General features: G+C 42.5%; 1 protein-coding gene across 2 annotated transcripts in view; it reads left to right on the forward strand.

Moving 5' to 3' along the window:
• Positions 1 to 27,743, forward strand: part of SH2B3 (SH2B adaptor protein 3) — a 309,724-nt gene that overhangs the window by 23,960 nt on the left and 258,021 nt on the right. For both annotated transcript variants that reach the window (XM_077292566.1, XM_077292573.1), the window contains exons 2-3: positions 9,048 to 9,089; positions 9,436 to 10,236. In XM_077292566.1, coding sequence (XP_077148681.1) covers positions 9,463 to 10,236 — 774 coding nt within the window. In that variant the 5' untranslated portion in view covers positions 9,048 to 9,089; positions 9,436 to 9,462. The remainder of the gene's footprint in view (positions 1 to 9,047; positions 9,090 to 9,435; positions 10,237 to 27,743) is intronic.

Raw genomic sequence — 27,743 nt, forward strand, 5'->3', positions numbered from 1 at the left:
GAGAAGGTGGTCTTGGGAGGACCGGAGATTATGTGAGGGAAGATATTAAGAGATTAGTACGGAAATATACGGAGGAGAAAGGCTATGGATGGCTTTGTAGGCCAGTGTTAGTAGTTTAAACTGGATACGCTGGGACACTGGGAGCCAGTGAAGGGATTTGCAAAGGGGGGAAGCGGGAGTGTAGCGAGGAGAGAGATTAATTATTCGGGCAGCAGAGTTAAGGACGGACTGGAGGGGTGCGAGAGTGTTAGAGGGTAGCCAACAAAGGAGGATGTGTAGTCGAGGCGAGAGATGATTAGGGCATGCACAAGCATTTTGGTAGATTGAGGGTTGAGGAAAGGACGTATTCTGGAAATATTTTTGAGCTGGAGGCGACAGAAGGTGGCGAGAGCTTGGATGTGCGGTTTAAAGGACAGGGCAGAGTCCAGGGTTACTCCGAGGCAGCGGATTACCGGGACGGGGGAAAGTGTGAATTCATTTATTGTGATAGATAGATCAGGTAGGGAAGGTGTGCGAGATGGAGGAAAGATAATTAGCTTGGTTTTGTCCACGTTGAGTTTGAGGAAGCGAGAGGAGAAGAAGGAGGATATGGCTGATAGACACTCTGGCATTCTCAAAGTGTGATACGATTTTCTCAGATATGGAGAAACAAAAAAGTTTTTCCGTCTTCTCCATTCTGCCATGAAAATCGGACCACACTCATGTCATCCGATTGTGGTCCAATGTTTTCCACTGTCCCATAGACATGAATAGGTGAATGACATCCAATTCTGGGAGGCAAATCTTGCATGTTGCATTCTTTTTCCCCAGACCATTAGCACAGCCCCATAGAAAAATGGTCCGAAAAAAAATCGCAGCATGCACGAAAAACATAGGGCAAGTGCTAGCTGTCAAAATATCAGATAGAAAGAACTTGTCCTATTTTTATTTTATAAGCTAGGAAACATCTTGAAAAATCCAGTTTCCCTGAATTTCACTTCTGACCACTGACACAATGAAGCTAAGCATTGGTTGCATACTGCAGCTGTTGTCAAAGGCAATATGAGCAATTATAAATACACCCTGCATATAATATGATTGCAATATATTAACCCCTTCATGACCCAGCCTATTTAATGACCTGGCCGTTTTTTGCAATTCTGACCAGTGTCCCTTTATGAGGTAATAACTCAGGAACGATTCAACGGATCCTAGCGATTCTGAGATTGTTTTTTCGTGACATATTGGGCTTCATGTTAGTGGTAAATTTAGGTCGATAATTTCTGAGTTTATTTGTGAAAAAAATGGAAATTTGGCGAAAATTTTGAAAATTTCGCAATTTTCACATTTTGAAGTTTTATTCTGTTAAACCAGAGAGTTATGTGACACAAAATAGTTAATAAATAACATTTCCCACATGTCTACTTTACATCAGCACAATTTTGGAAACAACATTTTTTTTTTGCTAGGAAGTTATAAGGGTTAAAATTTGACCAGTGATTTCTCATTTTTACAACAAAAATTACAAAACCATTTTTTTAGGGACCACCTCACATTTGAAGTCAGTTTGAGGGTTCTATATGGCTGAAAATACCCAAAAGTGACACCATTCTAAAAACTGCACCCCTCAAGGTGCTCAAAACCACATTCAAGAAGTTTATTAACCTTTCAGGTGTTTCACAGCAGCAGAAGCAACATGGAAGTAAAAAATGAACATTTAACTTTTTAGTCACAAAAATTATCTTTTAGCAACAATTTTTTTATTTTCCCAAGGGTAAAAGGAGAAACTGGACCACGAACGTTGTTGTCCAATATGTCCTGAGTACGCTGATACCTCATATGTGGGGTAAACCACTGTTTGGGCGCACGGCAGGGCTCGGAAGGGAAGGAGCGCCATTTGACTTTTTGAATGAAAAATTGGCTCCAATCTTTAGCGGACCCCATGTCGCGTTTGGAGAGCCCCTATGTGCCTAAACATTGGAGCTCCCCCACAAGTGACCCCATTTTGGAAACTAGACCCCCCAAGGAACTTATATAGAAGCATAGTGAGCACTTTAAACCCCCAGGTGCTTCACAAATTGATCCGTAAAAATGAAAAGTGCTTTTTTTCACACAAATATTTTTAGCCTCAATTTTTTCATTTTCACATGGGCAACAGGATAAAATGGATCCTAAAATTTGTTGGGCAATTTCTCCTGAGTACGCCGATACCTCATATGTGGGGGTAAACCACTGTTTGGGTGCACGGCAAGGCTCGGAAGGGAAGGCGCGCCATTTGACTTTTTGAATGGAAAATTAGCTCCAATCGTTAGCGGACACCATGACGCGTTTGGAGAGCCCCTGTGTGCCTAAACATTGGAGCTCCCCTACAAGTGTCCCCATTTTGGAAACTAGACCCCCCAAGGAACTTATCTAGATGCATAGTGAGCACTTAAAACCCCCAGGTGCTTCACAGAAGTTTATAACGCAGAGCCGTGAAAATAAAAAATAATTTTTCTTTCCTCAAAAATGATTTTTAGCCTGGAATTTTTTATTTTCCCAAGGGTAATAGGAGAAATTGGACCCCAAATGTTGTTGTCCAGTTTGTCCTGAGTACGATGATACCCCATATGTGGGGGTAAACCACTGTTTGGGCGCACGGCAGGGCTCGGAAGGGAAGGCACGCCATTTGGCTTTTTGAATGGAAAATTAGCTCCAATCATTAGCGGACACCATGTCGCGTTTGAAGAGCCCCTGTGTGCCTAAACATTGGAGCTCCCCCACAAGTGACCCCATTTTGGAAACTAGACCTCCCAAGGAACTAATCTAGATGTGTGGTGAGCACTTTGAACCCCCAAGTGCTTCACAGAAGTTTATAACGCAGAGCCATGAAAATAAAAAATAATTTTTCTTTTCTCAAAAATGATTTTTTAGCCCACAATTTTTTATTTTCCCAAGGGTAACAGGAGAAATTGGACCGCAAAAGTTGTTGTCCAGTTTCTCCTGAGTACGCTGATACCCCATATGTGGGGATAAACCACTGTTTGGGCACATGCCGGGGCTCGGAAGGGAAGTAGTGACGTTTTGAAATGCAGACTTTGATGGAATGCTCTGCAGGCGTCATGTTGCGTTTGCAGAGCCCCTGATGTGCCTAAACAGTAGGAACTCCCCACAAGTGACCCCATTTTGGAAACTAGACCCCCTAGGGAACTTATCTAGATGTGTGGTGAGCACTGTGAACCCCCAAGTGCTTCACAGAAGTTTATAACGCAGAGCCGTGAAAATAAAAAATCATTTTTCTTTCCTCAAAAAAGATGTTTTAGCAAGCAATTTTTTATTTTCACAAGGGTAACAGGAGAAATTGGACCCCAATATTTGTTGCCCAGTTTGTTGTGAGTACGCTGATACCCCATATGTGGGGGTAAACCACTGTTTGGGAGCACGTCAGGGCTCGGAAGGGAAGTAGTGACATTTGAAATGCAGACTTTGATGGAATGGTCTGCGGGTGTCACTTTGCATTTGCAGAGCCCCTGATGTGCCTAGGGTAGGGTAGGGCAAGCAGATAGGGCTACTGAGGAGCAGCCGACGAGAGCGGGGGCGCCACTGGCGTGTTTATTTAGGGGTGCCAACCTCCGCAGTCAGGTAGGGACAGTGTTATTAGGGTTTGTGAGGGTCAGCTATATTAGGCCTTCTACAGTATATTTAACTATTATTCTACATTTGACTGTAGCGTATTTGTGATCATGAGTTGATATAAGGGCTATCCTAATTTTGTTTATGTTTGCCCACTAATCTAATTTATCTATTGATGTGGCGGACATATTTAGTATTATCCCTTATTACTATCCCTTCATTCCTCACCACCCTCTTTTTCCATTTACTTTCCAGCGGCACGTATGGGTCAGGAACGGGCCTCATCTTGCTGTCCAGGTATATAGTAGGGCCTAGCAGGACATATCAGGACGAGCCGCCGGTGAGTGGGGGCGCCAATTTGCGTACAAAGTAGGGTGCCAACCTCCACTGTTAGGAAGGGTGGACTAGGGATTTTATAGGGAGTATTAGGAGCCCTAATTTTCACATTAAGTGTAGGTTTGCGGGTTTTTTTTGTCTACTAGATATTTTAACTATTTTCAAATAAAGTATTTTTAGGTATTAGGGGTTTCTTTGAAGTAAAGTGTTTTGAATACTATACCAACTTATCTATATAATTTGACCCCTGATGTGCCTAATCAGTAGAAACACCCCACAAGTGACCCCATTTTGGAAACTAGACCCCCCAAGGAACTTATCTAGATGTGTGGTGAGCACTTTCAACCCCCTAGTGCTTCACAGAAGTTTATAACGCAGAGCCGTGAAAATAAAAAATAATTGTTCTTTCCTCAAAAATTATGTTTTAGCAAGTAATTGTTTTTTTTCGCAAGGGTAACAGGAGAAATTGGACCCCAATAGTTGTTGCCCAGTTTGTCCTGAGTACGCTGGTACCCCCTATGTGGGGGTAAACCAATGTTTGTGCGCACATCGGGGCTTGGAAGGGAGGGAGCACCATTTGACTTTTTGAACGCAAGATTGGCTGGAATCAATGGTGGCGCCATGTTGCGTTTGGAGACCCCTGATGTGCCTAAACAGTGGAAACCCCTTAATTCTAACTTCAACACTAACCCCAACACACCCCTAACCCTAATCCCAACTGTAGCCATAACCCTAATCACACCCCTAACCACAACCCTAACTCCAACACACCCGTAACCCTAGTCCCAACCCTAACCCTAATCCTAACCCTAATCCAAACCCTAACCACAACTGTAACCCCAACACACCCCTAACCCTATTCATAACCCTAACCACAAGCCTAATCTTAACCCTATTTCCAACCCTAGCCCTAATTCCAACCCTAACCCTAAGGCTATGTGCCCACGTTGCGGATTTGTGTCAGATTTTTCCGCACAATTTTTGAAAAATCCGCAGGTAAAAGGCACTGCGTTTTACCTGCGCATTTACAGCGGATTTCCAGTGTTTTTTTGTGCGGATTTCACCTGCGGATTCCTATTGAGGAACAGGTGTAAAACGCTGCGGAATCCGCACAAAATTGACATGCTGCGGAAAATACAACGCAGCGTTTCCGCACGGTATTTTCCGTACCATGGGCACAGCGGATTTGGTTTTCCATAGGTGTACATGGTACTGTAAACCTGATGGAAAACTGCTACGAATTCGCAGCTGCCAATCCGCTGCGAATCCGCGGCCAATCCGCTGCGGATCCGCAGCCAAATCCGCACTGTGTGCACATGCCCTGCCCCTACCCCTAACCCTAACCCTACCCCTAACCCTACCCCTAACCCTATCCCTAGTTCTAACCCTAGTTCTAACCCTAACCCTAGTGGAAAAAGAAAAAAAAATATTTTCTTTTTTTTTATTATTGTCCCTACCTATGGGGGTGATAAGGGGGGGGGTCATTTACTATTTTTTTTTATTTTGATCACCGTGATAGGTTATATCTCAGTGATCAAAATATACCTGGAACGAATCTGCCGGCCGGCAGATTCGGCGGGCGCACTGCGCATGCGCCCGCCATTTTGGAAGATGGCGGCGCTCATGGAGAAGACGGACGGACACCGGGAGGCCCGGTAAGTATGAGGGGGGGGGATCTGAGCATGGGGGGTGGATGGGAGGACGGGGGGTGGCATCGGAGCACAGGGGGAGCGGGCAGGAGGACGGGGGAGCGGACAGGACGACGGAGGGGAGCGGACAGGATGACGGAGGGGAGCGGAGCACCGGACGGAGGACCGGGGAGGAGATCGGTGGTGGTGGGGGGGGTACATAAGTGTTTCCAGCCATGGCCGATGATATTGCAGCATCGGCCATGGCTGGATTGTAATATTTCATCAGTTTTTTAGGTGAAATATTACAAATTGCTCTGATTGGCAGTTTCACTTTCAACAGCCAATCAGAGCGATCGTAGCCACGGGGGGGTGAAGCCACCCCCCCTGGGCTGAAGTACCACTCCCCCTGTCCCTGCAGATCGGGTGAAATTGGAGTTAACCCTTTCACCCGATCTGCAGGGACGCGATCATTCCATGACGCCACATAGGCAAAGGTCGGGAAGGGGTTAAAGGGAACTTGTCACCACTTTTTTGCTCTATCAGCTAAAAATATCATTTAATTGATTGTCAGGTATGCATTCCACATCTACATTTTAAACCCCCAACTCCTCATCTATCACCCATAAAAACCATTTTTATTTGTCCCGCACTGTATGTTAATCTGTTCGGTCTGGTCCGATGGGCGTTGCCTCTGTTCCCTCACTCCACCCCTCCTCAGCTTGCTGTACGCATTCTTCGCCGTGAATCTCGAATTTCAGTTGCTTTACTTTATCTGGTAAATTACATTTTAGTTTTTCTCAAAGACTATTAGTTTGTAAATCATTATATAGAGTTATTACCCAAATTTATTGTTACTATGTATGAAATGGTCAAAACTCATCCTAGCAATTTTTGTATACAATTGCTAATAACTGGGTGATTTAAGTTCATCCCTAGGTTTTCCAGACCATTGCAGAGAATCCTATCTATTCAGTTTATTTCCACTCCTAGTATTCAAGATTCGTTGAGTGTTATCAACAAACTAACGCCCATGTTTGCTCTGGTTGATGCAACATCAATGAGATATTGTCTCAGGAAAGCCAAGCTAACACTGAAATATATGTTGTACATGTTCTTTAGAAATAGAATAACTTTATGCCTTTTAATTTCCTGACCGACATGTGTTTCCAGTTAAAAGGCATGTTGTATATTCCTGCAATGTTAACTACAGACATTAATCTATGAGTAGGCTGTGTTTATACAGGGCTTAGGCCCTATGCTTGATGTGTCCTCCTCCAGCGAGCACTCTCCACCATTATCTGAGCATATGCGTTCTGTACCGGTGAGTGTGACTATGGCTGCTAACACAACGAAATAGCGCAAACAAGTATTCCACAAAATTATTCACTTTTATAGTTGCAGATATAAGAACAGGTACAGGCATACAGTTTGTTTGTCACCCTCCAAAAATGTATTAAAGAGGTTGTCCACTACATTCTATAATGCCCCCACTAATTTAAAGCTTGTATAGAACTATTTTTGTAAATACGTCTTGTTGCCATCTGTGCCTGTGAGTGGCGCTATCGCTAACCGTTCACTGGGCATCACGTGACCCGGCTGCAGCCGCCACTGACATCTGCTGTTGTCACGTCAAGTACCAGAATGCTTTGCTGCACCCGTGCGTGACCCAGTTGCGCGCCCCCTCAATTGACTGGTCTGTGGGCGGAGTTTGACCGCACATCAGCGCCAAGTATCCAGAGCCGCTTTCCCTCTGTTTTCATTGTCCTCAAGTGCGCAGTGGATACTGGGCTGTGACATATGGTGAAACTCCGCCGGCCACAGCCCAGTCACTCGGGTGCGCACAACTGGGTCAGGCTCGGGGAAGCAAGGCACTCTGGTACTTGACGTGACCTCAGCGGTGGCTGCAGCCAGGGTCACGTGATGCAGAGTGAGCGGTCAGTGATAGCGCCACTCACAGGAGAATTCTAGAATCTAGTGGACAACCCCTTTTATTTACTTATACAGATATGTATGGAATTTAGCATCTTAGAAGATCATCCCTGTAGTATAGATTTTAGGCGTTTAGTTGCCAGAAAATAAAATGTTTTTAATCACATGAGGATGCTTTGATACAAAGGTCTCAGTGCGCCATTGTACCCCTTCAGTTTCCATACTGAGCACTTTGCCACATCTTGATTGTCAATGCTGGAGCGAGCGCTGCCTGCCTTCAATCAGCGACTCTGCAGCTGCGCCCAGCCGCGCTCACAAACGTTATTTCTACAGGTCAGTGTGAATACAGCGATATCAAATCCTATTATTTATCGTTTTATATTTACAAATTAAACTTTGTTTCATCTGTGTCAATATGTTCTGAGACCCATCATTTTTTATTTTTATGGAAGTATGTGATGGCTTTATTGTTTGCAGGGCAAGCCATAATGTTGGGGTACATATGATTTTTTTTATAACTAATTTTTATTTCATTTTATGGGGGAAGCGAGAGGACCGGAAAGGAGCAATTCTGTTATTTGTTGTTTGCCGCATAGTTTAATAGGTTGAAGTATAACAATTTATAACTTTTATGTGATGAATGGGGAAATGCTACACGCTTTTTAATCCCACTAGGGGACATAAACAGGCGGTCCCGTACCACTGATGCCCAATGCCATACTTCCAGATTGTACCATGTTTTTCATTTAGCTTCCGAACGCTACCGTAGTATTAAGATGGCAGACATTGGGGCCTTATTAGGCCTCCGACTGCCATGATAACCTATTGGTACCCCACAATCATATTCCAGGGGGTGGGTTGAGAGGCAATGGGACAATGACAATGATTCGGTAGCAATCAGTCTTATTGAAAACCTGCAGAGAACATGGGTTTCTTTCTCGCTTTCTTTTACATTTCTGGCTGGAGAAAGGGGGGAGGCTCCTGCTGAATTCATTTTTCTTACAGCCTGACACTGGATTGTAAGGAGGATGGTGGGCAACATGTCTGATGTTCTGGGACACAGATTTCCTAATCTTTTTCTTAGAATTTATTGCAGTGTGACAAAGCAGGATAAAATAAAATGAGAAAATTAATGGATAAGGTGCTGGGACATTTTTTTTTTGTGAATGTAAATTAGGCTTCATGAAGAAAAAAGTTATCAACCGTCTTTATTATTCCCCGCCCAGCAATGCAAGTAGTCTGATGACCCTGAAGCTCAGGACAGATTTTCTTTAAATAAATTAAAAGCCATCACTATTATCCACATGATAAGAAAAGTTATTGACCCCGATTAATTAAGACCGCTCATATCTGGGGCTTATGTGTGAACTCCAAAAGTCTCAACAGTTTTGCTAAACTCATGAGTTACGCAAAAATTGTGTGACTTTTTAGTTGTTTTATAGTTTAGAATGTCTTTCCCCTGAATTTTTGTACATCCATGTATTTATTAGAAAAATAAATGGGGGAAAAATACAAACACATTTTTATTGATTACTTAAACTTTTGTATTGTTATTTACAGGCTGGAAACCAGTGGTACCATTGCACAAAGGAGCAATAGCATGTACGTACTCTAAAACTTTTTTTTGTGGGAAACATATTCGTATGTCATAACAGAGCCGAATATTCGATATAATTTCATAGTATAATATTACTTTGTGTTTTAGACTGAGATTATGCTGTCAAGTATTTGTCTTTTTTTTTTTTAGGCCAATTGTTCACGTCAAGCCATAACCTGATTCAAATAATCTGTTCGTAGCTGTGAACTAGAGGTTTAAGCTTTTTAGATTGATGCTATAAGTGTTTTAACCTAGTGAATACTTTATTATAAAGCTTCCTCTTAGCAAACAAGACAGTGAATTGTCAGCGGAAAGCCCCTCATTTAATGTTTCCTTTTTCTGCTTTCGTAGCATACCACAACTGCTTCAGTCACTGCAATGAATGGGGACACTATTCAACCTGAAAGTTCCTCCGTCCCTCAGGGCTGGAATGAGTTCTGTGAGCTTCATGCCATCTCCACCGCTAGAGAATTGGCAAAGCAGTATTGGTTGTTTGCTAACCAAAATCCGCACCATGACATCCTGGCCGCAGAGAACTTCTCCTTGCAGTTCACGGATCTTTTCCAACAGTATTTCAGGAACGAGGTGAGGGAAAGTTGGGGCATGGACCAATACAGATTCTTTCCCTTCAATAGAGTAAAAGATTACAGAGAGACAGGTGGCAGGACATCAGAGGAACCTCCTAGTACGGTTGCAGCAAAAGTGGAGGTGGACTTGACAGCTCGCCATGAACACACTGAGCAGACACCTAATGACTCAACTGTCCAACAAGTGCCTAAAGCATGGAGCTCTGAGGAACTCCAAAGCAACATCTCTCCCCCTCCTCCAAGACAATTCATTCGATTCTCTTTCAGTGATATCAGGAGGAGTATTCGAAATATATTCCGGAGAAAGTCTGCAGATTCCTCGGAAGCCAGGGACATTGACACAGATTTGGCACAGTCACCGACCTGGCACAAAAGGATTTTGCAGTGGACTTTAAAAAGGGAGCCTGTGTTCGAAATTCGCAAGGAAGGACATTTAAATTACAGCATGGTAGATGAGACAAGTATGGACAGTGGGACTCTTTGGCAGAGGTGTCGGTTGACTGTACGGAAAGCAAGCTCTTTGGAAAATGAGGAATATCTATTAGAATTGTTTGATCCACCCAAGGTAAGCTTACAATTTCTTGGTAGGAGTAATGACTGCCATGGATGCTCCATCATTGCTTGTTTGCTGCTTTTAGAGTGAAGAAATCTATAAAGTGTAACTGTCTTTTACATTTTTATTTCAGAAATCAATAGTACACGTGAAAATAAGAAACTTTTGTAATATATCTTAGCAGAGAAATCTGCTTCTTTCTCCTCCGTGACTGAAGTTTCACTCTCAATTCATGAGAAAAATCTTGAAATCTGTATTCAGTGAAGATAGATTTCACCAATAATGAGATCGGCACCTGGTGCTCTTCAAAATTTTGTGGGGGGGGCGGGAGGAGGAAAGAAGAGCTGGAGGCAGGCACAGACTTTCTGCTGCAAGTTCTCCTGAAACAACAGTTACAGTTTCCATAGAACTTTATGAGCACCAACTTCATCTCCTATCTAAGTAATGGGAAAGTCTGTATTCATTGAAGACATATTTTACACATGAATTCAGAATTTTGAGAATGAATGCTCATTTAGAAGGAGAAAGATGTGGATTTCTCTAAAACGATATCTTACTTTCACATGTATTATTGACTTATGATAATGGGAAATGTTTATGCTGGTTATTCAATCATCTAAAAGTGACCACAATACTCACCAATGGGATAAAGCATTGGCATCATTTAATCGATTGGTGGTGAGTGCCGCGGTCACTTCTACAGTATTATCATGTGTTTGGTCTCTGGGTCATTATATTACTGATCCCCACTATGCGTTTTGAATGCAGCAGGTCCCGGTGATTATTGTGCAGCACAAGTACGGCACTACTGATACTGAAATCGGAAAGTAGCAGTGCCGTTACTTTTCCTCCTAATTGAAGTTACGGTAACTCTCTGCAGAGTACAGTCAGGAACCTTCAGTGAGCGCGCGGCGATTATATTATTCTTGTGCAGCTGATTTGATGGCAGTAGGTCAGTGTGTGCTTTATTCTTGGATGTGAATGATTGCTGTGTTATGTACATTGTGTTTTATGCTTTATATTACTTCAGTCAGTTTATCATATATTAGATGTTTTTATATAATTTATTTGTTCTTTCATTACATTCATCTAGCTCAATTATTTCAATTTGAAGGTATCCGTAGATTTTTCATACAGCTCAGTATCCATACATTCTTTTAGGAAAAGTTAATGTGGCTTTTAGACAATCTGGAGGAAAATCGCATTAATTTGCTCTGTATTTGCTTGTGTAGTAATTCAGGATCCATGTAGCCACACTACAGTAGGAATTCAAACAAATTATGGGAAAATCTTTTGGTGATTGGATTGAACAATCTTAGCTCATATCTGCAGCTGCAATAAGTGTGAAATGGTGTTAAGATGTGAATATTTATATCTGGAGTATTTAATGAATCGGCAACTCTCAGCAACATTCTTTGATCAAACTTTCACGATATGTTAAAGAATTGTTCTCACGATTTCTAGTTATTCCCTATCTAAAGGATAGGGCAGTATTTCCCAAACTCCAGTCCTCACGGACCCCAACAGGTCATGTTTTCAGGACTTCCATAGTGCTGCACAAGTGAGAGAACTCCTGATACTTCCATCACCTGTGCAATACTAAGGAAATACTGAAAACATGACCTGTTGGGGTCCGTGAGGACTGGAGTTTGGGAAATACTGGGATAGGGGATGATTTATTTACTGCTGGGGGGTCTAAGCGAGCCCAAAACTAGGGTCTAGAAGCACAAGAATAGCAGAGCCCTCTACCTGGGGTTCTGGACCTCTGCTCTCGGGAATACGGGGGTCCCAGCAGTTATCCCCTATCCATGGAATAACGTGCAATGCTGAGAATATTTGCAATATGTGCATTGAATGAAGCAGGCAACACAGCTCAGTACAGTTTTATGTGATTTTGCTCCTGCATATTCTTGATCTTGATGTGTTTTTTGCCTGTATTTTTTATTTATGATTTAGCAAACGGCAATCAGACATTTTCATCCATAGCTACCGTCTTTACTTTTTTTCAGAAAAGTCGAAATCAAACATTGGGGAGTCAGTTATAAATTTACTGATATAGTGAGGGAAAAAAAACATGTACACATGTAAATGCGATATTTTAAAAGACATGGACATATTCTTTTTTAAAAAAAAATTTGTCTTTCTTTTTTTTTTTTGCTAAAAATGTTTTTGTTTTTTTTCAATTAGAAATCATTAAAAATTGTGACCCATTTGGCTTTTGCAGTATTTTATGTATCAAAGTACATTTCAGGCTATTAATGATGAATACGTCAATGAGTTTGTCTGACAATAGGATTTATAACCCTTAACACTCTTCTCCTGAACAATCTCCTAAGATGTCTTATAACCAATTGAAATGTAACCTTTAATTTATTCATAAACCAGCTAAGATAACTGTTCAGATGAAGAGAGATAAGAGTTACAGATGCTGCTGTCATTGACCTTACTTACGCCATTTTGCACTCTACAGTGTACTATGATACAAATGGACCAAATTCTTTAATGAATTCTTATTGCAATAAAAGCCATGCATTTAAGTAAAAAAAATGTCCGCGCATGTGTCCATATCTTTTATTCTTTACACCAAGCTTAAATAATGTTCAATAATGTATTATTTCTTGGTAGCGTATATGTTTAAAATATGACGCACATTTACCATAAATGTGACAATTGTGTATTTATAGGATGATTGCACTTTTCTTTTTTGCTTTATTTTGGACTCAGCCATTATGAGTACCTGTGTGTCGCCAGTGTGTTTCCTTGATACTTTCATTGGTTAGTTACATGAATGGTAGAATTCTTGAAACTTCATTTTATCTTAATTCTCAAGGATGAAGTTTGTAGTTGGCTTACAATTTTGGCTGGTCCTCATGCTAATCAATGGCTGAGATTACAGGCCTTTCTGTTACTACACATACATGCTTTTCTACTGGAGTGATCAAACATATGGTGGAGAGTGTGAGCTTAAATTGGGTGTCCCATTAGGAAATCTTCTTTTTCAAATACAGACTTAGGCCATGTGCACACGTTCATGATTTTTCGCGTTTTTTTCGCGTTTTTTCGCTATGAAAACGTGATAAAAATGTGAAAAAAAACGCTAACATATGCCTCCTATTATTTACAGGGTATTCCGCATTTTTTGTGCAAATGTTGCATTTTTTTTCCGCGAAAAAATCGCATCGCGGAAAAAAAAGCAACATGGTTCATTAAAAATGCGGAATTGCGGGGATTCCGCACACCTAGGAGTGCATTGATCTGCTTACTTCCCGCACAGGGCTATGCCCACCATGCGGGAAGTAAGCAGATTATGTGCGGTTGGTACCCAGGGTGGAGGAGAGGAGACTCTCCTCCACAGACTGGGCACCATATAATTGGTAAAAAAAAAAGAATTAAAATAAAAAATAATGATATACTCACCCTCTGATGGCCCCCGAAGTGTTCCAGCCTCTCCGGTGCATGCTTTCTCTTCCGTTCCTATAGATGCCGGTGTGGTTCAGGACCTGTGATGACGTCGCTGTCTTGTGATTGGTCGTGTGACCGCTCATGTGACTCACGCGACCAATCACAAGCCGCGACGTCATCGAAGGTCCTGAACCACACCGGCATCTATAGGAACGGACGCCGCTGAGGAGATTGGCTGTCTGCAGAGGGTGAGTATAACCATTTTTTTATTTTTTTTTATTATTTTTAAACATTCTGTCTTTTACTATAGATGCTGCATAAGCAGCATCTATAGTAAAAAGTTGGTCACACTTGTCAAACACTATGTTTGACAAGTGTGACCAACCTGTCAGTCAGTTTTCCAAGCGATGCTACAGATCGCTTGGAAAACTTTAGCATTCTGCAAGCTAATTATGCTTGCAGAATGCTAAAAAAACCGCGAAGAAAAAAAGCGCAAAAAAAAAAAAAAAAAATGCGGATTTCTTGCAGAAAATTTCCGGTTTTCTTCAGCAGTTGATTATCATGGCAGAAGTTGGGGGTAGCGAAGGCACTACTGTAGGCACAGATGGATACAGTTACCAGTTTGATTCGAAAATGCTTGTTGTACTGCTGCTATATTATGGTATTATTTTGGGAAAAAATGATGTAAAGTCTGATTAACATGTCCCTTACTATCATAAACGAGCCATTCGTTTTATAAATGAATAGCACTAGGACACATCATAGTCCATGGATTATGTTCCAAAGACTGAGTTTTTTTCTAATGAATGGGTCAGCATTTCACATGAGCAGCACACTGATGACTTCTGTGTTACAACTGTGTTCTTCGTGAAACACTGTTTTGTGAATAATGACTAATTAAGCAGACAACTCATTGTTCTAAATATGTATTGCTACATTTCCTCTATGTTGACACTGAATGGAATGTGAAAACACCTACAGGTTTCTGAGTTTATTGTCTAAGCATGCTTGTCAAAACTGAACGGTTTGTGGCGCACGAAGTGTACCGATGAAAATATTAAGACGTATAAGCCACAATTTTTTCAAAAGATAAGTCTGAGTTTAGTTTAAGTTAGTTTAGTTTGAGTTTAGGGTATCAGGACACAGGGCAGTGTTTCTTGTGTTGGCACATGACCAGAGCAGTGCAAAGGTTGCCAGATAACTGCTCACTTATGTAGTTGAGCCTAACCCTTCTCTATGCAATACCCAAGTAGAGAGAAAAGGGGGGTTGGCTGATATAATTAACTAAGAAGTCAGCCAGCCTCTTAAAACATAGCTGTGGTCATATGCAGAATCAGGAGCTGTTATTAGAGGACTGGCATACCTGACAAAAGTGTGAGATCTTTTTGAAAACATAAAATCAAGTTCACATAGTCCAAGTACGAATCCGCAAAACATGGATCGGCCTTAGGTCTTCTGACCCGAACTCGACAGCTATATGCTGATAAGGCTGTCGATTTCAAGTCCGGGCACCCGTGGTCCGATCGATGCATCAGGGTCCGTAATCGGACCTCTAAACATGGATGTGTGAATCCAGCCTTAGACTAGCTATGTGTGAGAGAGAATATTCCATGTCTGAAATTTAGGCTTTCCTAAATACACTAGGAAGTATAATTCTGGGTGATGGCAGTTTGCATGTTTTCAAGTAGCTGTGAATGACTTTCTGAGCAATAAGTGTCAGAACAGCAGTTTGTATGGAAATTTCTTACCGTAGCGATGTTGTCCATGTTTTGCATAGACTTACCTCTGTATGAAATGCACAGTAAGGTGATGTATTTACTTTGGCAAACAGTAGGACAGTTGGGGAATGTTTCCTTTATGTATCAGTTTTATTATGTTGTCTGTTTAGTTAGCTCAGTTTGGGTGTGATATGAAAATGGCAGCAGGATAACAACCCGCATCTGTAAAGGGCTGAATATCATTGTGGATCTACGTGTGATCTAAAGCCTGTTGTCACAACTGGACGGGCGAATAAACTGGGACCAGGGGCACGTTTCCTGGCCCTAGCTCTAGGGGGCGCCCTAACTCGCCCTGTTCCCCGGGATACCTCAGATGGCGAGGATGCCGGGGCCTCCACCCTTGCCCTGTCTCCTAACTGCAACCCTGCGTCTGTCCCCCTCCCCACCCGGGGAAGAGAGGCGCTACCGTGTACCGCAGTACACCAACCCGACAAACAGGGGAACAAAGACAAGGGTAAAAGTAAACTCCACTCACACAAAATATGCTCTCACAAATAACAGAGGTATACACCAGGGTGTGAAGGAAGGGGAGAGTAAATAAGGCAGGTAAGGATGAGGAGTTTCCAGGCATACAAACCAAACAACTGTGGCACGATAAATTCCTCCAGCTCTCCAAACACCAGCTCCTCACTACTCCAGGTCTATCAACCAAGTGCTATCTCAGACAAAGATCTGACCAGAAGGCCTAGCTTTTATAGGAGAGGAGTGGCTAACCGAGCATTCCACATGGCCTATTAACCCCTGTCCTGCTGAAAGAAAACAAACACCTTTAATACACAGGAGAAGTGCTTCTTCTCAGTGGCGAAGCAGGAGCCATCAGACGCCGTGGTCTTCTGGTACTGCTCTGTCGCGGTAACTCCGTGACACCTGTGTTCACTGAACGATAATCGTGAAACAAGCGTTGTAAAGAATGCTCGTTCACAATTATCTTTCGGTGCAAATGCCACTTAAGAGTCTGTTTACACAGACCAACCAGCGGCACAATAGGACCACCAATCGCTAAACCTTCACCTATCAGCAGCCATTTAAATACCTGTTTACGCAGGCAGAACAAAGTAGATAATGTGCAATTTGTAATAGATTGCTCACTGTACTTAGGTGGCCGTGGCTGTCGGCAGTGCCACTCCTGTTTATACAGGATGATGCACATCCGAGAACGATGATCGTGTGTGCTGCGCAAAAGACCATTTCACCCGATGAGCGAGAGATTTTCTCATTTATCGGGTGATTGTCATTCTAGTTAACAAGCCTTTAGAAGAACATTCGTTCACAATTATCTTAGTGTGTAAATGCAGCTGAAGGCTATGTTCACACAATAGCACTTGCGAAAATACAAATGAAACTGACAAAAACAAAGAAAATTGCTTTAATTGTGTTTTCATTTTGAGGTTTCATTCTGTTTTCTTATGTGACATATAAAGTGGTTCTTAAAGCCTTTTTACATTAGTTACTCCATGTAGCCTTCTTTGCTCCTCTGCAGTATTGTTGGGTACTTTTTGCCACTGTGAATATGTTTTGGTTCCTGTTCACTAGTTTAACGCCCCACTTTACTGCCGAGAAACCATTCTGTAGTTTGCGTTTCTCTGTAAAAAAGAAAAAAAAGGGCATTCAGGATTTAAAAAGAAAAAAAGACCAAAAAGGAAATTTAAGTTTATATTTTTTTCTAGTAATGAAACAGTCTTGTAAAAAAAAAAATCACATGGCTGTTCTTTAAAGAGAAGCTATGATCAGAAAATTACCTGTTAATTAAATCAGGTTTTTATGTTAAATGTTTATTTTTTAATTTTGTCAGTCGTTTTACAATTTTTACATATTTTAGTCTTTATTAACAAATATTAAATAGAAATACATTTTCACTCTGGCCACTGAGGCTTTTTTAGATTCTCTTAACTTCCATTTGTTTCAGGAAACAACACATGTACACAGCCATAATGGTCAATTCCCAACTCTATCTTTTGTATTGAAATGTCTAATAATAGTCTGCAAAGGTCACTGTGATGGGAGTGGGGGAGCAAGGTCATCTGTGACATTAAAGGGGTTGTCCACTACCAGGACAAGCCCTTCTAACTTTGAATGTTTAATAATGTGTTAAAATAAAACACCAATAGTCACCTCCGGTGCCGACGCCGTTGCAGCGGTGTCGGCACTAATGTTACTGTGGCTCACGTGAGGTTATGTCACATGAGCGTCCAATCAGCGCTGGCGTCACTGCCCCCAACCTTTGGACATATAAGTAATCAAGTGGAACTGAGCGGTCAGTTGCAGCTCTGACTTCCTCTTGATAACTTATACGTCCGAAGGCAGTGACGCCAGCGCTGATTGGGCGCAGTGTAACATGACAGCCAGCACGGGAGGTGAGTATAGCTGTTGTCCTAGTAGTGGACAACACCTTTAACTATTATGATTGTTGACTAACATGTTATCAGTTGCATATAGAGGTGTTAACTGTCATTGTAATCCTGCCTCTGCTGATAAGAAAACTCCTGTAAACACTTTTTAAAGGAAAGGATGTATTAGCCTAAGGCTATGTGCACACTTTGCGGTGTGCTCTGCGGGTTGTCCCGCAGCGGATTTGATAAATCTGCAGGGCAAAACCGCTGCGGTTATCCCTGCAGATTTATCGCGGTTAGTTTTGCGGTTTCCGCTGTGGGTTTACTATTGATGCTGCATATGCAGCATCAATAGTAATGTTAAAAATAATAAAAAATGGTTATACTCACCCTCTGACGTCCCGATCTCCTCGGCGCTGCACGCGGCGGTCCGGTTCCAAAGATGCTGTGCGAGAAGGACCTTCGTGACGTCACGGTCATGTGACCGCGGCGTCATCACGGTCATGTGACCGCGACGTCACCGCAGGTCCTGCTCGCACAGCAACCCTGAGACCGGACAGCCGCGTGCAGCGCTGAGAGGTGAGTATATCATTATTTTTTATTTTTATTCTTTTTTTTTTTTACACTAATATGGTTCCCAGGGCCTGGAGGAGAGTCTCTCTCATCTGCACATTATCCGCTTACTTCCCGCATCGTGGGCACAGCCCCATGCGGGAAGTAAGCGGATCAATGCTTTCCTATGTGTGCAGAATCGCAGCGATTCTGCACAAAGAAGTGACATGCTGCGGAATGTAAACCGCTGCGTTTCTGTGCGTTTTTTCCCGCAGCATGTGCACAGCGGATTGCGGTTCCCATAGGGTTTACATGTAAATGTAAATGCTATGGAAACTGCTGCGGACCCGCAGCTACAGAACGCTGCGGATCCTCGGTAAAACCCGCAAAATGTGAACATGGCCTAATAAAGCCCCAGCTGCCAGTGTGAAAGTTGCAAGATTACTATTCTTTATTCAATAAAGTTCATTATTTGGAAATATAAAAAATTCCCTTCAAGTCACTGTCTCAAAAACAAGTTGTTGAGTATAGAACATGTGCAGTATTAGCGATCTAGAGATCGGATCATAGATAAATGTCTCTAATCAAAAGCCAAAGTCTATGCCTCGAAATGGAGCTAAATATTGACTGACATGTCAGCAATGCAAACAACACAAGACCACTTCTTTGGGTTGCATGCTCGCAAATGGTGATCTTCATTGCTTTAGTTCATTTTATGCTGTCATAGGACAGGCGTTTGGTCAATGTGCTTTTCTATGTCATCACCCAAAGAAAATTTTGGCGCATATTTGTTCAATATTTTATTATTACATGTCATCTAGGAAATTAAAGATGCCTGTATATCACCTATTCATACGGCTTAATTTTGTAAATATTTTGACACATTTGCTAAGGTTAATTGCAATGTAGAGTGCACTGTATATCCCACCATGCTGCATGCACACTTCAGCTCAAAGGACAACATTTGGTGTTCAACATTAGAGAGGTTATCTGAGACTGATATATGAATATGAGATCAGAGGGAGTCCGATACCTCGCACCCTTACCGATCAGGTCATATGTGCGCAGTCCACTTATAAGCAGTGTTAGGAGGGGAACACTTCCAGAAAATTTCTGTACTCGGCAGCTGCCAATATATATATAGTGCAATGTTCCCTTCATTTCTTACATCCGGACTCTCCCAGAGCAGATATCAGCTGATTGTAGGTGTCAGACCCCCAATAATTTCATATTGATGACTTAACAATCTATGGACTATCCCTTTAAGACCTTCTTTTTAATGCAATGGAGGTACGTCAGTTTAATGTTATAGAATTTTTTTTTTCATTTTCCAACATTAAATGTGTTGATAAATATGGAGACCACCAATGCCGTGTCCTTAGAGGTTTACAGAGGAAGTCACAACATCCTCTCCCACTTTCTATAAAAAAAAAATACACGTTTCAAAATATGATGTTGCCTAAAATTCCCTAACCAGTTGCACTTCTTCATACTGAAGTTTTACTTCCCTTGCTGATAGTCTCTATCAATTTCTGCAGAAGTCATAATGTGAAGTATGTACTCAGCTTTCTTGAGAAACATCATAAATGTCCTAATTTCATGCAAGCAATAGTGTGCTAAAAAGCGTGCTTGATATTTCCCAACATGTCTGAATAGTCTGCCAGAGGGCAGTGTGTAATCTTGGTGTACAAACTGCTCTCTTATTGAAATGAGAACAGTTTTTTGTCATAAGGACGCATTGCTTGAATTGATATTTAAAATGTAACCCTTTCGCGCCAGAGCCTGTTTTCGCCTTCGTGACCAAGCCATTTTTCCAATTGTGACCAGTGTCACTTTATGAAGGAATAACGCTTCAACGTATCCCAGTGATTTTGATATTGTTTTTTTCGTGATATATTGTACTTCATGATAGTGGTAAAAGTGTTCCCTATAAATTGCATTTATTTCTGAAAATATCAGAAATTTAGCAAAAATGTTGAAAATTTAGCAATTTTCAAATTTTTATGCCCTTAACCCCTTCCCGACCTGTGACACAGCGTATGCGTCATGAAAGTCGGTGCCAATCCGACCTGTGACGCATACTGTATGTTGTGTCACAGAATGATCGCGTCCCTGCAGATCGGGTGAAACTCCAATTTCACCCGTTCTGCAGGGACAGGGGGAGTGGTACTTTAGCCCAGGGGGGGTGGCTTTCCCCCCACGTGGCTACGATCGCTCTGATTGGCTGTTGAAAGTGCAACAGCCAATCAGAGCAATTTGTAATATTTCACCTATGAAAAGTGGTGAAATATTACAATCCTGCATATTGCAGCATCGGCCATGGCTGGAAACCCTGATTTGCCCCTCCCCCCACCGCCACTGATCTCCTCCCCAGTCCTCCGTTCTGTGGTCTGCTCCCCTCCGTCCTCCTGTCCGCTCCCCCGTCCTCCTGTCCGCTGCCCCCGTGCTACGATTCACCCCCCCTGTGCCCCCCCCCCCCCCCCTCATACTTACCGAGCCTCCCGGTGTCCGTCCGTCTCCTCCATGGGCGCCGCCATCTTCCAAAATGGCGGGCGCATGCGCAGTGCGCCCCCTGAATCTGCCGGTCAGCAGATTCGTTCCATGTACATTTTGATCACTGTGATAAAACCTATCACAGTGATCAAAATAAAAAAAATAGTAAATGAACCCCCCCCCCCTTTATCACCCCCATAGGCAGGGACAACAATAAAATAAATAAAATATTTTTTTTTATTTTTTTTTCCACTAGGGTTAGAATTACGGTTAGGGTTAGGCTATGCACACGTATTCTGGTCCTCTGCGGATTTTTCCGCAGCGGATTTGATAAATCCGCAGTGCAAAACCGCTGCGGATTTATCGCGGATTCACCGTGGTTTTTCTGCGGTTTTTCAGCGGATTTCACTGCGGTTTTACAACTACGGTTTTCTATTGGAGCAGTTGTAAAACCGCTGCGGAATCCGCAGAAAGAAGTGACATGCTGCGGAATGTAAACCGCTGCGTTTCCGCGCAGTTTTTTTCCGCAGCATGTGCACAGCATTTTTTGTTTCCCATAGGTTTACATTGAACTATAAACTCATGGGAAACTGCTGCGGACCCGCAGCTATTGAAACGCTGCAGATCCGCAGCGTTTTCCGCAGCGTGTGCACACAGCCTTAGAATTAGGCTATGTGCACACGGTGCGGATTTGGCTGCGAATCCGCAGCGGATTGGCCACTGCGGATTCGTAGCAGTTTTCCAACAGGTTTACAGTTCCATGTAAACCTATGGAAAACCAAATCTGCTGTGCCCATGGTGCGGAAAATACCGCGCGGAAACGCTGCGTTGTATTTTCCGCAGCATGTCAATTCTTTGTGCGGATTCCGCAGCGTTTTACACCTGTTACTCAATAAGAATCCGCAGGTGAAATCCGCATAAAAAACACTGGAAATCCGTGGTAAATCCGCAGGTAAAACGCAGTGCCTTTCACCTGCGGATTTTTCAAAAATGATGTGGAAAAATCTCACACGAATCTGCAACGTGGGCACATAGCCTTGGAGTTAGGGTTGGAATTAGAGTTAGGGTTGGAATTAGGGCTAGGGTTGGAAATCTTGGTTAAGATTAGGCTTGTGGTTAGGGTTATGGTTAGGGGTGTGTTGGGGTTAGGGTTGTGGTTAGGGTTGGGATTAGGGTTAGGATTAGGGTTAGGGTTGGGATTAGGGTTAGGGGTGTGTTGGGGTTAGGATTGTGGTTAGGGGTGTGTTGGGGTTAGGATTGGGGTTAGGGTTATGGCTAGAGTTGGGATTAGGGTTAGGGGTGTGTTGGGGTTAGTGTTGGAGTTAGAATTGAGGGGTTTCCACTGTTTAGGCACATCAGGGGTCTCCAAACGCAACATGGTGCCACCATTGATTCCAGCCAATCTTGCATTCAAAAAGTCAAATGGTGCTCCCTCCCTTCCGAGCCCTGACGTGCGCCCAAACAGTGGTTTACCCCCACATATGGGGTACTAACATACTCGGGACAAACTGGGCAACAACTATTGGGGTCCAATTTCATCTGTTACCCTTGTGAAAATAAAAAAATACTTACTAAAACATCATTTTTGAGGAAAGAAAAATTATTTTTTATTTTCACGGCTCTGCGTTGTAAACTTCTGTGAAGCACTTTGGGGTTCAAAGTGCTCACCACACATCTAGATAAGTTCCTTTAGGGATCTAGTTTCCAAAATGGGGTCACTTGTGGGGGGTGTCTACTGTTTAGGCACATCAGGGGCTCTGCAAATGCAACGTGACGCCCGCAGACCATTCCATCAAAGTCTGCATTTCAAAATGTCACTACTTCCCTTCCGAGCCCCGACGTGTGCCCAAACAGTGGTTTACCCCCACATGTGGGGTACCAGCATACTCGGGACAAACTGGGCAACAACTTTTGGGGTCCAATTTCTCCTGTTACTCTTTTGAAAATAAAAAATTGCGGGTTAAAAAATAATTTTTGAGGAAAGAAAAATGATTTTTTTATTTTCACGGCTCTGCATTATAAACTTCTGTGAAGCACTTGGGGGTTTAAAGTGGTCACCACACATCTAGATAATGCTAATTTTCCATTCAAAAAGTCAAATGGCGCTCCTTCCCTTCCGATCCCTGCCGTGTGCCCAAACAGTGGTTTACCCCCCACATGTGAGGTATCAGTGTACTGAGGAGAAATTGTCCAATAAATTTTAGGATCCATTTTCTTCCGTTGCCCATGTGGAAATGAACAAATTGAGGCTAAAAGAAATTTTTTATGGAAAAAAAGTACTTTTTCATTTTTACGGATCAATTTGTGAAGCACCTGGGGGTTCAAAGTGCTCACTATGCATCTAGATAAGTTCCTGGAGGGGTTTAGTTTCCAAAATGGGGACGCATGTGCGGGAGCTCCAATGCTTAGGCACACAGGGGCTCTCCAAACGCGACATGGTGTCCGCTAACGATTTTAGCTAATTTTTCATTCAAAAATCAAATGGCGCTCCTTCCCTTCCGAGCCTTGCCGTGGGCACAAACAGTGGTTTGTGACTACATATGAGGTATCGGTGTACTCAGGAGAAATTGCCCAACACATTTTAGGATCCATTTTATCCTGTTGCCCATGTGGAAATGAACAAATTGAGGCTAAAATAAATTTTTTGTGAAAAAAAAGTACTTTTTCATTTTTACGGATCAATTTGTGAAGCACCTGGGGGTTCAAAGTGCTCACTATGCATCTAGATAAGTTCCTTGGGGGGTCTAGTTTCCAAAATGGGGTCACTTGTGGGGGAGCTCCAATGTTTAGGCACACAGGGGCTTTCCAAACGCGACATGGTATCCGCTAAAGATTGGAGCCAATTTTTCATTGAAAAATTCAAATGGCGCTCCTTCCCTTCCGAGCCCTGCCGTGCGCCCAAACAGTAGTTTATCCCCACATATGAGGTATCGGCGTACTCAGGACAAATTGTACAATAACTTTTGGGGTCCAGTTTCTCTTTTTGCCCTTGGGAAAATAAAAAAATTGTTGCTAAAAGATCATTTTTGTGACTAAAAAGTTAAATGTTCATTTTTTCCTTCCATGTTGCTTCTGCTGCTGTGAAGCACCTGAAGGGTTAATAAACTTCTTGAATGTGGTTTTGAGCACCTTGAGGGGTGCAGTTTTTAGAATGGTGTCACTTTTGGGTATTTTCAGCCATATAGACCCCTCAAACAGACTTCAAATGTGAGGTGGTCCCTAAAAAAACCGATTTTTTAAATTTCGTTGTAAAAATGAGAAATCGCTAGTCAAATTTTAACCCTTATAACTTCCTAGCAAAAAAAATGTTGGTTCCAAAATTGTGCTGATGTAAAGTAGACATGTGGGCAATGTTATTTATTAACTATTTTGTGTCACATAACTCTCGTTTAACAGAATAAAAATTCAAAATTTGAAAATTGCGAAATTTTCAAAATTTTAGCCAAATTTCCATTTTTTTTCACAAATAAACGCAACAATTATCAACCTAAATTTACCACTAACGTGAAGCCCAATATGTCATGAAAAAACAGTCTCAGAACCGCTAGGATCCGTTGAAGCGTTCCTGAGTTATTACCTCATAAAGGGACACTGGTCAGAATTGCAAAAAACGGCCAGGTCATTGAGGTCAAAATAGGCTGGGTCGTGAAGGGGTTAAACCAGAGAGTTATATCACACACAATAGTTCACAATTAACATTTCCCACATTTCTACTTTACATCAGCACAATTTTTTAAACATATTTTTTTTTTAATGAAATTAGAAGGGTTAAAAGGTGACCAGCAATTTCTTATTTTTCCATAAAATTTACATAACCATTTTTTTACAGACCGCATCATATTCGAAGTGACTTTGAGGGGCCTATATGTCAGAAAATACCCAAAAGTGACACCATTCTAAAAACTGCACCCTTCAAGCAGCTCAAAAACACATTAAAGAAGTTTATTAGAGGTAATAATTCATCCATGTGACCTGGGTCCATCTGACCAAGGATGGATTATTATGTCGGTTTTGTGCTGGTGATCGCCGCCGAGTGTCAGCTGATTCTGGCAGCTGACACCTGACATTAAGTGCCAGGAGCGGTCACACACCTCTCTCAGCACTTAAATCCCTGAAATGCTGCGATCGAATGAGATTACAGTGTTCTAGGAGCTGGCAGAGAGCTGACAGCCCCTCTGCCTTTGGAACGGAGACCCCATGGCGTGACGCTGGGTCCCGATCGTTGCCATGGTGACCCGATGTCGACATGACAACATCCAGGTCACCAGAGCTAGTAAAAAATGCTGATCATGTGCAGTGCATGATCAGCAAGCTTCTCTGTCAGTGCAAAGCTGACAGTTTCTACAGCATGGGGATGCTGCTGCATCCCCATGCTGTAAAAGCGATCAGCCTGCAAAAAATGATAGTTCCATGTTGAACTATCCTGAATTCCTGACTATTCCAGAATTACTGGTTTTTGCTCATTCTGCCTCCCAAAAATCTGAATAGAAAGCGATCAAATAATGTCATGTGCCTGAAAATTGTACCAATGAAAATATCAACTCGTTTTGCAAAAAACAAGTAATCACATGGCTTTTGTGGGCCAAAATATGGAAACATTATAGCTCTCAAAATATGGTAATGCAAAAACTATTTTTTTGGAATAAAAAGCGTCTTTTAGTGTGTGACAGCAGCCAAACTCAAAAACCCAATAGAAATCTGATATTGCTTTAATTGCACTGACCCGAAGAATAAAGTTGCCACACGAGGAACGGTGTAAAAAATAAATAAAACCGATTCTTCACCCGCTGTTGATTTTTTCATTCTGCCTCCCAAAGATCACAGTAAGGCTCAGCGCACATTTATCCTGCACTGAGCGCTTGCATCGGGGTTTCTGTGTAAATTTCTGAAATACGTGATTCAGATGAAACCTCTGGCGGAACATTCCCTATAATGAGGCAGATGGAGGCGCTGTGGACACCGTCTGACCTGTGACCCGGCGGTGTCTGTCTTTTTAGGATTGCATAAAAGTGTGGTCGGACACCGTTTTGTGCACTTCTCAAAAGAAGGACACCGTGGATCAGAGGCCAGACGGAGTCCAGAGTAACTATGCTTCCTCATTATTGTGAATGGATCCCTCTGGGGTTTCATCTAAATCACGTCTCTCAGAGATTTAGATGGAAACCCCAAAGTAAGTGGTCAGCGTAGAGCGCCGGATAACGGTGATCCCAAATGTTATGTAAAATGTTCCCAATAAAAGCTTCAACTCAAACCAAAAAAGCAAGTCCCCACTCAGGGCTGTCATCTGATAACAGAAATATAGGGGGCTTCAACGTTACTGGTAGTACAAAGGCTCTGGAAAAGTGAAATAGCTCCTCACCCACCAAAAGGAATTCAGCAAATTCTGCGCTCTGAAAACCAAATGCCCCCCTCCCTTCTAAGCCTTAGGCCGGCGTCACACTGGCGAGTTTTACGGACGTAAGAGCGCAGAAACTACGTCCGTAAAACTCGCATAACATACGGCACAATTATTCTCAATGGGGCTGCTCCTATTAGCCGTATATTACGGTTCAGTATTATACGGCTTTCTACGGCCGTACAAAATCGCAGCATGCTGCGTTTGTCAGCGTACTGCGCAAAAAAATCGCCAATGAAAGTCTATGGGGGCGAGAAAAATACGGATTCCACACGGACCAGCAGTGTGACTTGCGAGAAATACGCAGCGCTGTTAGTGAAAAGTCGGTAATTCAATTGCCGGCTTTTCATTTCTCCTGCACAAACCCGACAGGATATGAGACATGGTTTACATATAGTAAACCATCTCATATCCCCTTTTTTTTTGCATATTCCACACTACTAATGTTAGTAGTGTGTATGTGCAAAATTTCAGCGCTGTAGCTGCTAAACTAAAGGGTTAAATGGCGGAAAAAATTGGCGTGGGCTCCCGCGCAATTTTCTTCGCCAGAGCGGTAAAGCCAGTGACTGAGGGCAGATATTAATAGCCAGGAGAGGGTCCATGGTTTTTGGCCCCCCCGTGGCTAAAAACATCTGCCCCCAGCCACCCCAGAAAAGGCACATCTGGAAGATGCGCCTATTCTGGCACTTGGCCACTCTCTTCCCACTCCCTGTAGCGGTGGGATATGGGGTAATGAAGAGTTAATGCCACCTTGCTATTGGAAGGTGACATTAAGCCAGATTAATAATGGAGAGGCGTCAATTATGACACCTATCCATTATTAATCCAATTGTTGGAAAGGGTTAAAAAACACACACACACATGATTAAAAAGGATTTTAATGAAATAAACACAGCGGTTGTTGTAATAATTTATTGCTCTCTCAAATCCATTTGCAGTCCCTCGCTTGGCAACATAATAAACGCACAAGATACATACCTTCTGATGTACTGTCAGGTCCAACGATGTAATCCATCTGAAGGGGTTAACTAATATTACAAGCAGGAGCCCTGCTATAATGCAGCTGTGCTCCGTGCTTGTAATTCCCCTGCGAATGAATGAAATGTAGGTCATTGACCTACATTTCATTCATTCGCGGTGAGGCGCCCTCTGGTGGATGTTCTCATGAACTGCAGCCTGGGAACTTTTTCCCACGCTCCAGGTCATATGAGGACATCCACCAGGGGGCGCATCACCGCGAATGAATGAAATGTAGGTCAATGACCTACATTTCATTCATTCGCAGGGGAATTACAAGCACGGAGCACAGCTGCATTTAGCAGGGCTCCTGCTTGTAATATTAGTTAACCCCTTCAGATGGATTACATCGTTGGACCTGACAGTACATCAGAAGGTATGTATCTTGTGCGTTTATTATGTTGCCAAGCGAGGGACTGCAAATGGATTTGAGAGAACAATAAATTATTACAACAACCGCTGTGTTTATTTCATTAAAATCCTTTTTAATCATGTGTGTGTGTGTTTTTTAACCCTTTCCAACAATTGGATTAATAATGGATAGGTGTCATA

Source organism: Ranitomeya variabilis, chromosome 1 (assembly GCF_051348905.1).
Source record: "Ranitomeya variabilis isolate aRanVar5 chromosome 1, aRanVar5.hap1, whole genome shotgun sequence".
Lineage (NCBI taxonomy): Eukaryota > Metazoa > Chordata > Amphibia > Anura > Dendrobatidae > Ranitomeya > Ranitomeya variabilis.